The 13,552-nt window shown below is 37.9% G+C and overlaps 1 protein-coding gene across 2 annotated transcripts in view; it reads right to left on the minus strand.

Moving 5' to 3' along the window:
* Positions 1-676: 676 nt before the first annotated feature.
* LOC121878144 (sorting nexin-17-like) overlaps positions 677-13,552 on the minus strand; it is a 159,951-nt gene continuing 147,075 nt past the window's right edge. For both annotated transcript variants that reach the window (XM_042384288.1, XM_042384202.1), the window contains exon 12: positions 677-4,086. In XM_042384288.1, coding sequence (XP_042240222.1) covers positions 4,022-4,086 — 65 coding nt within the window. In that variant the 3' untranslated portion in view covers positions 677-4,021. The remainder of the gene's footprint in view (positions 4,087-13,552) is intronic.

Raw genomic sequence — 13,552 nt, forward strand, 5'->3', positions numbered from 1 at the left:
GTAAAGAATTGAAGAAGGATAAGTATATAAAACAGGATACTCACTGGAAAGAATGCTACAGAACAAATAAGTATATGAATAAATAGAATACTAACAGAAAAATAATATCTATATGGTAAATTATTAAAAAGAGGAAACTCGGCCCATTACACAGTACTTACCATTTGATTTTAATTTCAACTATAGTATAGACCCCTGAAAACCTTAACCTCTACTCAATGGGCAGTCATGACTATGGGACCCACTTTCAATGGAAAACCACCCATTAGCAACAACTCAAGGTACTGAACAGTCCACTATCGAGAGGTGCTACTGTGTGTGTGTGTGTGTGTGTGTGTGTGTGTGTGTGGGGGGCTATATATTACTTATTGGGTGGTCATAGGGAAAAATACAGTAATGAACTGTACATAGCTTCATAGTTTTGACAAGACATTATGTAAAAAATGTTCAGCCAGTATACAAAATCCAACACTAAAATTTGAGCACAACTGCTGTTGAATGTTAATAACCATAGCTAAGAGTGTCTGGTAATGCTTCAATTAAAAACATACTCTACACTGTCTACTGAATAGCTAATAAAAAATAGAGATATCAGAACCAAATCAATTAAAATACCTTACTTAAAAACACCTGTCTCCTATTTCAGGAGGTTTATCAACTGAATGAAACAAGAAACTTCAATTCTGAAAAATTACATATTTCCTGAAGGCAAGATTGGTCACACCGCTGTTACATTCCCACAAGTAATTAAGAACTGCTTCCATCAACATTGCCACTCATAGTAATGAGAAAGAGTTACATCTTCAGTAAAAACCACACACTCAACAATCAAAAGATACATAGTATATTTGATTACATTAATTTGCTCTTATTGAATAAATACATCTACATTCATAACAAATAATTTAGCATAAAAATAAAACAAACCAATGGCTACAGAAATAAAAAAAGTAAATGAAAGTAATTTAAAAACATTCTTTCAATAATTTACTTGAATTGAGACCGGTCTAGAGTACGGTTACTACAGATGGAATTGCTATTCACCTTGAATGCCAGTAATAATCTCTCAAATGTTGACTTAAATTATTACACATGAAACAAATGGATCATAATTATGAATGGTTACTTCACTCTCTGGAGTACTTGTCACATTTACTCATATGGTTCCTCTAGCTTTCTTTGTTAAACTGGTGAGTAGGGATTAAAAAAAAAAATCTTTGTCTGACAGTATATTCATAATAATCAAATAACAAATAACGGTTTATTGAGAGACCATGGCAGCCAAAAGGTTGAAAATATGTACTCAACAGGACGTGTTGTTTAATAAAGTAACCCTGTGGTCGGCAGGAATCCCCAAAACCAAAGTTTATATACAGGGTATTATTTTACCTACTGTAAATGCATTAGAAGAAGAAAAACAACAACAACAATTGTCACTAATTCCAACAATTATAATTATAATTAGAGAAGTAAAACTTACAGGTGATTTACAGAGTACTGCACCCCACATAACAAAAGTTGGAGTTAACCACACTGGCAAAACACTTATTGGGCAGGGTAGAGCAGTAAAGAAAGGTGGACAGGGCAAAAAATGGACAGTAAAGAGTGGTGAGTTAGGCAGGTGCAAAGGTGGGCAGGGAAAGATGTAGGAAGTGTAGGGTGAAAAGTGTGGAGATGTGGACAATGTTGTTTGTGAATATTTGACTTAGCCTGGCATGAAATAATGAAATGTTATCTGTCAAAAATTTATTTAAAAACAGCTTGAGTGTGGGGTTATATCACATGGTTTGCATGTTGCTTGATGGTCACCCCTCAGAAGGGTTTCCTGTTTTGTTTTGTTTCTTATTTTGGGCATATCATCCATGCCTTTTTGTTTTGTTTGAGGGATATAAACTGTTTGCATGGGTTTTAGAAATTTTAGATAACAAATCACAATGGGAACAGCCACAACTAAACAACAGATCTCCCAGAGCCTTTACAGAGCCTGTCCTTGGTGGGTACTTGTTGAATCTACTGTCTCACGTTGGCAAGTGTTCATAATAATGTTAAAAAAAATATATATATGTACAGTATAATCTTTGTGTACTGTATCCATCCATTTCTTTTTTTAATGCATTTTATATTTCCTCTTATGTATTACTTTTGGGTGGTCTTGTTACACAGATCTATTTCATAGTAAGTCCTGTGCTAATAACAAGATGTAACTTCACAAAAGGTATGGATATATTGTACTGTATTTCAGTTAAGAGAAAGCCCAAAAGTGAAAAATTACTTTCAGAATTCATGTGCACCACTGACCTATGCAGAGGCTGGGATGGAAATGCATACTCACAGGTTTTGTATGTACAGTACTGTACATAAGGCTATCATATCAAAGATTTTGGACTATCCGACCATATTCAAACAAAGTTCAAATTATCAAGAGGCACCTTGGAATTTCACACCTCATTAATATATTTGAAATCTGAGGTTTCACTGTACAAAGACCCCTACATTCCTCAATACAAAGTAGTGAAAAGAAATGAATACGTACTTATGTTCCTACGTACTACCAGTATTGTAAATAAACCTCACCGGAACTTAATTCTAGAAGTAATAATTTTACCAGAACTGTTAATGAATATGAGTATTTTTGGAAGTTCTTAATTCACTAATTCTATAAAAAATATAATTATTTTAATGAAAATATGCAATAAATTTGGTTGCATCAAAACTAATGGACCTTGTTTTCAAATAGAGTTTTACAATGTTAAATAACAAAAACACAACGACAATTAGCAGTACAGGGCATTTGTTATCTGCTAGAATGTGTTAACATATCTGATTATCATAAATCAGAATTATTAATATCATACAAAGTTTTACCTCTTCAGGTCATACCAAAAATGGGTGCATTCAGTCTTCCTTAAATAGCTCAATGCATACACAAAATAAAACAGCAACACATGAAATATCTGCCCAAAAATTCTGCACAGCAGTTTGGTCAATGAAAAAAAAAAAAAAAAAAAAAAGAATTGTCACGTCAACTTAAAGAAATGTCAATCCTTTCAGTGATTGACTCAGCACATGGGCCAAAATTAATAACTTTCTTTATAATGTACTGTACTAATAGCAAAAGACATATACACACACAGTGATATCCCCAATAGCCAGAATATTTGGTGTAGAGCAGATCCAGGATTGAGAGATTTTCGGGTATGGAGATGGATTTTCTCATCCATGGAAAAAATCGCACATCCCCGGATTTTTTTCCGGGAACTGGAGAAAGTTTTCTGAGTCTAATCTACGCATCTTGCACGAACAGAAAGAGTCCTGTATTTACCTATGCAAACACCACTGTAAATGTACAATTTGTTGTAAAAAAACAAAATACAATACTGATGCAGTCCTCTTAAGCTTGTGATGCGGGCACGTCAAATGGAGATACAATGATACAGGATGGCCTGCCTTTGTCTTGTACCATCTCCTGTAGCAGGTGTTGCTGTCACTCTTCTCTCCCTCCATGAAGGAGGGAATATACATGCATTGTATACTGTACATACACCTACACACTAGTATACACTATCCACTCTGATACGTACTGTACAGTACTGTACACATGGTACTATCACACTTATTGAATGTACATGTACAGTACAGTATACCGTACAGCACAGATAGTGTGCAAAAAAAAAAGCAGTGAGCGAGCGTACAAGCTTGTACAATGGCAGCAGACAATGAACTAAAAAAGAGTCATGATGCAAGAGTTTGAGGAGATGGGCTGCGAGATACATTAGCCAATCATAGGCATCACATGACAGTAATAGCCAATTGTAGCTCATGAGCACTCTAAGCCCATCCACCCATGTGCCCAACATACTCCCCCGCATCGGAAACAAGACGCAATTTCTCGAAAATTTGTTCCCATGCCCGGAACAGTGATATATTCTCAGAATTTTCCATAAATGCGCATGATGCAGTCCTCGAAAATTTGTTCTCATGTGCAGAATGGAGAGGTTTTTCCTGTAATTTCTCGGAATGCTCAATTATTTCCCGCAGCTATTGGAAAATTCCGCGGACTGAAGATTCCAGCTAATGGAGAGATTACTGCAAAAAAGAGAGAGAAAAAAAAAATCCAATATTACACTGAAGATTGCAATGTATGCTATTCATATTTACGGGCTAGTCAATAAATAGCACAACTGAACTTGCTGTTATTAGCAATGGTCTCTCTTGTTAATTCTTGAAAGTTATCTCTTCCAGAATTATAAGAGAACAAAAATGTATCATTAACCAGATATATTTTGAAATTAACTTTGATCACTTTAAACTATTTAGCTGCAGCCATCTTGTCATATTGTTTCTTACTAAGAGGCTGGATCTTAAGGCAGAATTCAGTCCCAGATGTTGGATAAGTTTCATAATACTTTGGGTGCAACAGTTAACTACAGTACATTGGACCAACTACCAGTGGTGGGCACAGCTAAACAAAATGTTGGCTTCGCTAACCGCTAATCTGATAACTAAAAAGTTAACTTCGCTAACGCTAAACAACTAAAAAAAATTAGTGGAAGCTAACGCTAACCGCTAACTTTTATTACCGTATATCTCGGCCTATAAGGTGTCGGGGTAAATAAGACAGCCCCCCCAAATTTCCATTTAAAAAGTAGCTTTTGAGCTCTATTCGCTGTATAAGACCAGTACCCCAAATGTGACACTTACCCACTGACTCAGTAGTCCTTTACCAACCATCCTTGGTTTTTTAAAATAAGGCCAATTCACTTCAAGTAATGTCATCAAATGTTACCCGCTGGTGTAGTGTAAACACTAGTGATGTCACTGAAGCGTCTGCTATTTACCGGTAACTGGAACTAATGTCTGTGTCGAGTAAAATTTTTCCATTTACTTGAAATGGATTTACTGATTTATTTGTTTATTTATTTATTTATAATATACTGTAACATATTAAACACACTGCAAGTATTTTCTTTAATTTATAGCTTGCTTATATATATATATATATATATATATATATATATATATATATATATATATATATATATATATATATATATATATATATATATATATATATATATATATATATATATATATATATATATATGTATATATATATATATGTAGTGATGGGTTGTCAGACCACAGCTTACATCTCAGAAACAGTCCAGACTTGACCCGACATTAGGGGGGTCAAATGTAAGGGTACCCCTCGAAACCACTCAAGGAGTTACAAATCAACTGGCTCCCCTCCCATGTCACACGGCCCCAACAAACATGTAAGAAGGCACCGGCCGACTCTCTCCCAATATACACAATAACCTACACCGCAGAAGAAGTCCAGACCTGACCTCACATTAGCCAGGTCAAATGTAACCCTCGAGCCCAAGTCAAGGGGCCACAAATCAACCAGGGCCTCTCATGTCACACGGCCCCATCTGAAGATTTCTCCAGAATATACAACTTATAGTCTCTGAAAAAGTCCAGACCTGACCCTACATTAGCGAGGGCAAATGTAAGGAGACCCTTCGCCGCCCCCCCGATCAGCTCAACCTGACGGCTCGCCTCCCAATATATAGGACGTCCTAGTCCTCCCTCTGCCCAGAGAGAGACAGAGAGAGAGTGTGTCTTGTAACCAAGAAGGGCCAGCTACCACGTCCCCAGTCCTGCTCGAGAGAAGTCAGGGGCCGGAGGCAAGCCGCCTCCGGTCGCCTCCGGTCGGGAGCGAGTTGCCCTCGACACACCGGTGCCCAGCTAAGCAGTCTCCCATAGAGACAACCCAGGACCACCTGCTAGGCCTCCCCTAGGTCACGTGAGTTTTTGTCAGAGCTTTCCATGGGATGAGTTACTTACGTGGGAAGTGTATTCATTTCATGTTCGTGTCCGAGAATCAGTGTCTAGTAACGTAATATGATGTCCTAGTAACGTAAACATAATGTCCTAGTAACTTCAATAGAAGGTGTTATTAATGTGTCCATGTCATGTTCGTAATTAATAAAGAGTTGTAACGAAGCGGTGTTTGAGAAGTCGCCCTTAAGACGTAATAGATGTGTATTGACGTATAAGATACGATAAGTGTAAGTCCAGAGAGTAAATAACTATCACGGCCACGCTACCAAAATCTTCCTCTCTTTTATACTCTTATACTATCAATATTCTACCTATATGTAATCTTCTTATCAGAGTGCCTCATTATATTGGTGGCAGCGTACTATAACGTTAACTCACACTCTCCTCGTCCCTTGTTATTGGTAACAGTGTACTTAACGTAAACCCATGCCCTCCCTAATTTAGCCATAACACCTGGCTCGTTGTTTGAGTATTGTTCGAAAGTGCGTGATAAGGAGTTCCTGCATAGTAGCGTGAAAAGTGTCCTAGTGTGTCACCGTTACAGCTCAAGTAAATGTCTCTCGCCGTGGTATGCGCGAATTTTTTCTAGAAATATGTTCAGTGCTTAACGTGATTTCTCAGTGTCCCCCGCGATCTGTGACATTCTCAGTAGCCCAAGTGCAGTTTGATTGTTGGTCAGTTTTGAACGTAGAAATTGTGTTTCAGTGATGAAAGCGGTGTCTGTACTAACTGTTATAACTTAACATGTCTTTAAACCTACATCCTCCTCCCTGTCCTAATCCTCACCTCACCCTCCTTACCCTTCCTCCCATCCCTGCCCCGCCCCGCCGTTCCGTGCCCCGCCCGCAAAGCCCCGGCCTGGCCCGTTCAACCACGCCTCGGCTCCTCCCCACTACACTTAACTACGCCTCACCCGCCCTGCCTCACCCGCTCCGCACCGTCCAGTGTGACCACCAATCCCCATATGTTTTGTCCCGTGAGTTATGCTTCGAAATCGGTGGTTAGTGTTACTTTATATTGCGATAATTACAGAGCTTCACTCAGTGTGTTTTTATGCTAGTATGAGTTGTAATGTACTCTTTGATGCGTAGTGATAAATAATATTCAATGTAGTGAGCAGAGCTTCACTCCCCGACCCAGCCAAATGAGAATATTGTCGTGACGGAAACTATAGTTGCCAAACATTGACGTAACGTATAAAGTAAATATTTGTTTTTCTTTACGGATACACTTCCAACTAATCCATCATCCCTTTCGGATTGTACATACATACATACATACATACATATACATACATATATATATATATATATATATATATATATATATATATATATATATATATATATATATATATATATATATATATATATATATATATATATATACAACAAAATATATGTACAAAAAATAAATGTTAAATGAATTATTTATGGTGCATTAGGGTACCGGTACTGGTCACTTCAGACACAAAGACGGGCTATAAATAGCCCATCTCCCCCTCTTCTTACAGCTGCCAATGGGAAGCATCTTGGTAATTAAATTTTATGTTTATTTTCATTGTCTAATTTATCATGTATCAAAGTAATATTACTAAAAATTGTGTAGGTAGTATGCAGCTACCAAACAGGTAGATACTACCGCCTGGGAAGATATTGGAAGCATAATGTGTTGTCTAATGGTAGACCCTGCTGCCATATGGCATCACGAAAATTGTGACCAAGTCCCAGGTTCAGCGCTGACCTGACTTTCTGCCTCATTTACACACAATTGCAGTTTGAATTGTTCCTCTAACTTTGACAACACAACATACATACAGTATATTATTTCTCACTTTTGATCTTTTTTTTTACTTTTTGTATTTATTTATGGTTAGTTATTTAAAATAAGGCCAATTCACTTCAAGTAATGGCATCAAATGTTACCAGCTGGTGTAGTGTAAACACTAGTGACGTCACTTAAGCGTCTGTATTTAACTGTCAGTAGTTTCAAGAATTAATGCAGTCATTTACTGAATATTCCTTGTAAAAAAATAAATTTTAAATTAATTATTTATAGGAGAAGTATTATTATCAGTAAATATACCGATATGCATTACTGACCACCTCCACGGCTAAAAATAGCCCAATCTCGCGGTCACTTTCCCTTTCTTGTCTCCTCACTGGCAAATGGGGGGGGCGTGGGGAGGGGTGTGTGATGATAGCTGTGTTTATTACAGGGGTATAATTCTCTTTTACGGTATGTTAGACAGGTTTATAATACATTTTTATTATTTTAATATACCGGTAATCTTAATTTGAATCCAGCTTGCCAAACGTAAGTTTCAGTATAAAATAATTAGTGGTAAGACCTTGTGAGTGGCTTACGATGTTTCCATCACCACTCTTGACACACTAAACCACAATATTTATGAGGTAAGAATTTTATACTTGGTGGTTTAGACGACCCCCTAACTTTGGGCAGATTTTTTTAATGTTCAAATTCCGTCTTATAAGCCGAGATATACGGTATATGAATTTAGCTTCTTTTTTTTTTTGGCTCTAAACCCTTAAAAACAGACCTAGAGAGCTGAAATTTTCATATGTTGTCTTGTAGCTTAGACATAGAGCTTTCCAAAAAGGCATAGCATGCCAAGATCAGATGATGATCAAGGTGTACACAAACAATTAAATGAACAAATGAAATTAAACATTAGTTTACATTCAAGTTTCAACATACACTTTATAATCTTTATTTACTGTACGAAAACACAGAAAGTATTAAACGAATCCAAAAACTATAGTACTGTATAGCATAGACAGCAAATAGCATCATGCCAAGATCAGATGATGATCAACTTATCAAGGTGTACTGTACACTGTACACAATATCAAAAATAATTAATTTGCATTCTCATACAACCTATCGGCCTTATTCATTATTCATGTAAATATGCAATACCAACCACATACACATTATACCAGTTCATTTCTATATAACTTATTGTTGGTCTTAGTCATGTAAATAAACAGAAAACTCTAAACTTTAATGAAAAGTAAGTTTTTAGAAAATTTTGTTTGGCGCACACCTTGGATGACATCCTGGTTATGAACTTATGCAGTACTTAGCATAACCAAATATATTGACACAAAAAAATCTTCATTAAATTAATAAATAAATGAGAAATGAAATTATATATTAGTTTACAATTACATTCTATGATTCTTCCAACATACACTGACAGTCTTTATTTACTGTAAAAAAAAAAGTATCAAACTTTAATAATAAAAAAATTCCATTCACGTAATAACAGCCAGTCAGCCAAGCGTGCCTGACTGGCTGTTGAAGACACGCGTCGCGGCGTCACACGCTTACAACAGACAGGAACAAACATGTATAAATTTTGTTAGCGGATTTAAAGTTAGCGGAACTAAATTTAGCAGAAGCTAATTGGTCCACTAATGGTTTCAAAAGTTAGCGAAAACGCTAATCTACTAACGAGAAAGTTAGCTTCGCTAGTTAACGGTTAGCGGAACCGTGCCCACCACTGCCAACTACCTAATGGCTCATTAAAGTTTATTAAGAAATCCAATGATTGATGTGTTTTTCAACAGCAGTGATGATAAAAACATCACTATAACAGGATATGTTATTATTGAAAGTAAAAACTGAAGATATAAATAAAAAATTAAATTAAACTTTAAAACATAAAACTGTGTGCTTTTATGGTCTATAAAAATATAATCAAACTGCAGCTAATAAAACAATAAAATGTATCTTTGACTCTTAATTATAGAGAGATACAAGTACTGATATATATATATATATATATATATATATATATATATATATATATATATATATATATATATATATATATATATATATATATATATATATATATATATATATATATATATATATATATATACTGTATATATATATACACACACACACACACACACACACAGTGGAGTCTGGATTTATGCGGTTTTGGTTAACGCGTTTGGTCATTTACGCGGTGCCTTGCCAGAATCAAAATGCTTTAATTACGCAGTAAAATTGGTCATTTACACGGCGAGTCGCTGGAGGGTCCAGGCGCGCCGCGCCATTTTGGATTCAAGCAGCCCGCCATCTTGTCAAGCGACGCGAGTAAGGTTGCGCAGTATGTCGATGTTGCGTTATCGGTGACGTCATATGATGTATCAGACTGTGATTGGGCCACGCATCCTTACCTCCCTCCCCCGCTAGCTGTGATTGGTTCAATGTAATATGACGTGCCCTGCCACCACAGAGAAACCGTTACCCGCGTCAGTCGCCCTCTTCCCAGTCACCCCGTGTAAACTGTATTCTTTTGTGCCCGCTAAACTCGTAACAATGGCATCTGCAGGACCCCCGCCACCACAGAAAAACCTTGCATTACCTGGACCCAGCCGCCCCAAGCCAAAGAAGATATGACGTGCCCTAAGTAACGAAGTTAAGTACAAGATCGTACAAGAATTAGAAAAAGGAACGAGGCAAGTTGATTTGGCGCGCCAGGATGGCGAGAACAAATCTACGATCCGGACAATCAAGAAGGATGCCGCCAAGATAAAAGAACACATGAGCATCACAAAGTCTGCAGGTGCTTCAATGGTGAAGTACTGCCAGAATAAGGTACTGCTCAAGACTGAGAATTTGCTGGTGAGCTGCTTGATTCGTCAGGCAAGACGGAACATGGCGGTGGACACTCGCTCAGTTCAGGACTACGCATGTGAACCATACATAACAGTGGCACGTAAGATGGGAATTGCAGAGCCCAAACCCTTCACTGCTTCCTCTGGGTGGCTGCAAGGGTTTAAGAAGAGGAACAAGATCACCAACATTAACATTGCTGGTGAAGGAGCGAGTGCTGACCGTGTTGCGGCGAGTGATTTTCCTCCTTTCTTATGAGACATTACGGAGGAAGGACAGTACACCGACGACCAGGTGTTCAACATGGATGAATCCGGTCTGTTTTGGAAAAAGCTACCTACCGAGACCTTCGTTGTCCAGTCTGCCAGCAAGTGTCGGGGCCGCAAATTGCAGAAGGAGTGCATCACCAACCTGTTTACCACCAATGCCTCCGGTACCTGTAAGCTCAAGTTATCGGTGATCCACACAGCCCGCAAGCCGCACGCTTACAAGAACATGGACATGACCAAGCTAAATGTCCACTGGCTAACCGCACGTAAGGCGTGGATGTTCACTGCTCTGTCCCTCTCCAGGTTTGACGACTGTTTCGTTCCCGACATCAAGAAATTCTGCGAGCAACAGAATGCTCCATTCAACATTTTGTTGCTCCTTGACAATGCACCAGGACACTCGCCCCTACTGTTGGATGGTCACCACAACATAAAAGTGGTCTTCCTTCCTCCCAACACTACGTCATTAATCTAGCCCATGGACCGGGAGTTGATATACAACATTAAAGCTGCATTCTCTGCAAAGAAGTTTAAGCTCCTGAACGACTGTACCAACACCAAGGATGAGTTGTGTAACCTGGGTGACACCGATAGCGAGAGCGACGAGGACGAGGAAGAAGATTTGGCGGAGCAAGAAGTTCGCGTCAAACAGTTTTGGAAGAAATTCAACGTCAAGATAGCTGTTGATTTCTTGGTGGAGGCATGGGGGCAGCTGTCTGTGGCAAAGATTCGTCACGCGTGGCGGCATGTGTTGCAAGGTATCCCAGGTGGGAGGCAGAGTCAACCTGTGACTGGTGAGGTTCAGTCTGTTGCAGTGGCAGTGGACCTTGCAAGAGAAGCTGCACAGAGTGTTACAGCTGCAGGCTTCTCCGAGACCACCAACGACGACATTATGGAGGTGATCAGGGATCCTGAGGTGACTGCCGATGAGATGTTGGAAGACGATGACGTCAGTGAAGATGCAGGTGGCGCGGCAGCCCGAGAACAACAGAAGTTAACACATGGTAATGTAAAGGATGCCATTGAGTTTGCAGAGAAACTCAAGCTCGTCCTTTCCAACGACCCTGATGATAACCGCTATGAAGCCTTCAATAACCAGCTGTTGCAGACTATGGAGGCGTACATCCATATGTATCACGAACACATCAACACTAGCCGTCAGCGTAACATCACGGACTTCTTCGCCCGCAACCCACCACAGCCAGCCAAAGCCAGTAATAGTGACAGTGATGTTGACTTTGAGGGATTTGTCAGGGAGGCCCTGACAACTGTGGTGGATAGTGATTCACCTGAGGGCCAGTAATCTGCCCTCTGCCTCGGAACCAGCCCCCATCAACGTATGCCGACCAATCTCTTCTACTAACGTAAGTGTTAAACCTAACTTAACCTTGATTTTTTCTAACCTAACCCAATGTAAGTGTTAAACCTTGATTTTTCATTTACCTGGTACAGTATATTATTCTCTTATTGATATTTCTCTATATTATGTGTGTGTGCATACCATCATAAAATTAAGATAATATTTTTACTACAACGTACGTATTGTGTCGCAAAAAGTGGAGTTTGGGGGTCGGCCCAGTCTCTATTTCAATTAATCACATATGTTCTGTTAATTCATTTACGCATTTCTCGTTTTACGCGGGCCCCCACGGGTTCAATTGACCGCGTAAATGCAAACCCCACTTTTATATATATATATATATATATATATATATATATATATATATATATATATATATATATATATATATATATATATATATATATATATATATATATATATATATATATATATATATATATACCCACATGAGGGAAAACCCCTGGGGTAAAAGTGAACAACAGAACTTATGGGATTAATTCCAATAGAGACTGGCCCGACCCCCAAACTCACTTTTTCCGACACAATACCTATTTGAGTAAAAATAACATCTTAATTTTATGATGGGCACACACAATTAATATTTAAGAGAAATACAGTCACCAGGTTAATGTCCAATAATGGATGGACTCAAATCCCCCCCCCCCCCGTCTTCCCAGCTCACTAGCTCTCTGATAAATGTTTGGGTGAAAACACTAGATTTTAACGTTTAGTAGTAAATAATACCTCAGACTAAAGTTAGGATCATAAAATTGACATTTCTGGATTCCTTGCAGATCAGGGAATATTTTGAATGTAAACTTCATACATTTTGCACAAAAGATAAAATATTTGCTTTGTGTAAACCAAATTATTACATTAGATCTAAAATTTGTATGTCTAATGCAAAATCCATGATGTTTATATTCAAAATGATCATCATATTGTAAGAATTCCAGCAATGTAAATTATATTCTGGCCGAGTAATTTGTATGAATTTTATGAGTTTAAACAAATATCTTCAGTTAATAAAAAAAAAAAATATTCTTCATGACACTATCTGTCAATCAAACTACAGTACCCCACCTTGCCTCTCCCCCATCTCACACTCACGCAAGCTAGGTCAGTCGGTCCCAACCCTCCCCCCCACCTTCCCTCCCTACCAGAGAAATGTTTGGGTGAAAACACTAGATTTTAACTTTTAGTAATAAATAATAACTCAGACTAAAGTTAGGATAATATAATTGACATTTCTGGATTCCTTGCAGGTCAAGGAATATTTTGAATGTAAACTTCATATATTTTGCACAAACGATAAAATATTTGCTTTGTGTAAACCAAATTATTACATTAGATCTAAAATTTGTATTTCTAATGCAAAATGCATGATATTTATATTCAAAATGATCATCATATTGTAAGA

This window comes from Homarus americanus, unplaced genomic scaffold, assembly GCF_018991925.1.
Source record: "Homarus americanus isolate GMGI-L3 unplaced genomic scaffold, GMGI_Hamer_2.0 scaffold51859, whole genome shotgun sequence".
Taxonomy (NCBI): domain Eukaryota; kingdom Metazoa; phylum Arthropoda; class Malacostraca; order Decapoda; family Nephropidae; genus Homarus; species Homarus americanus.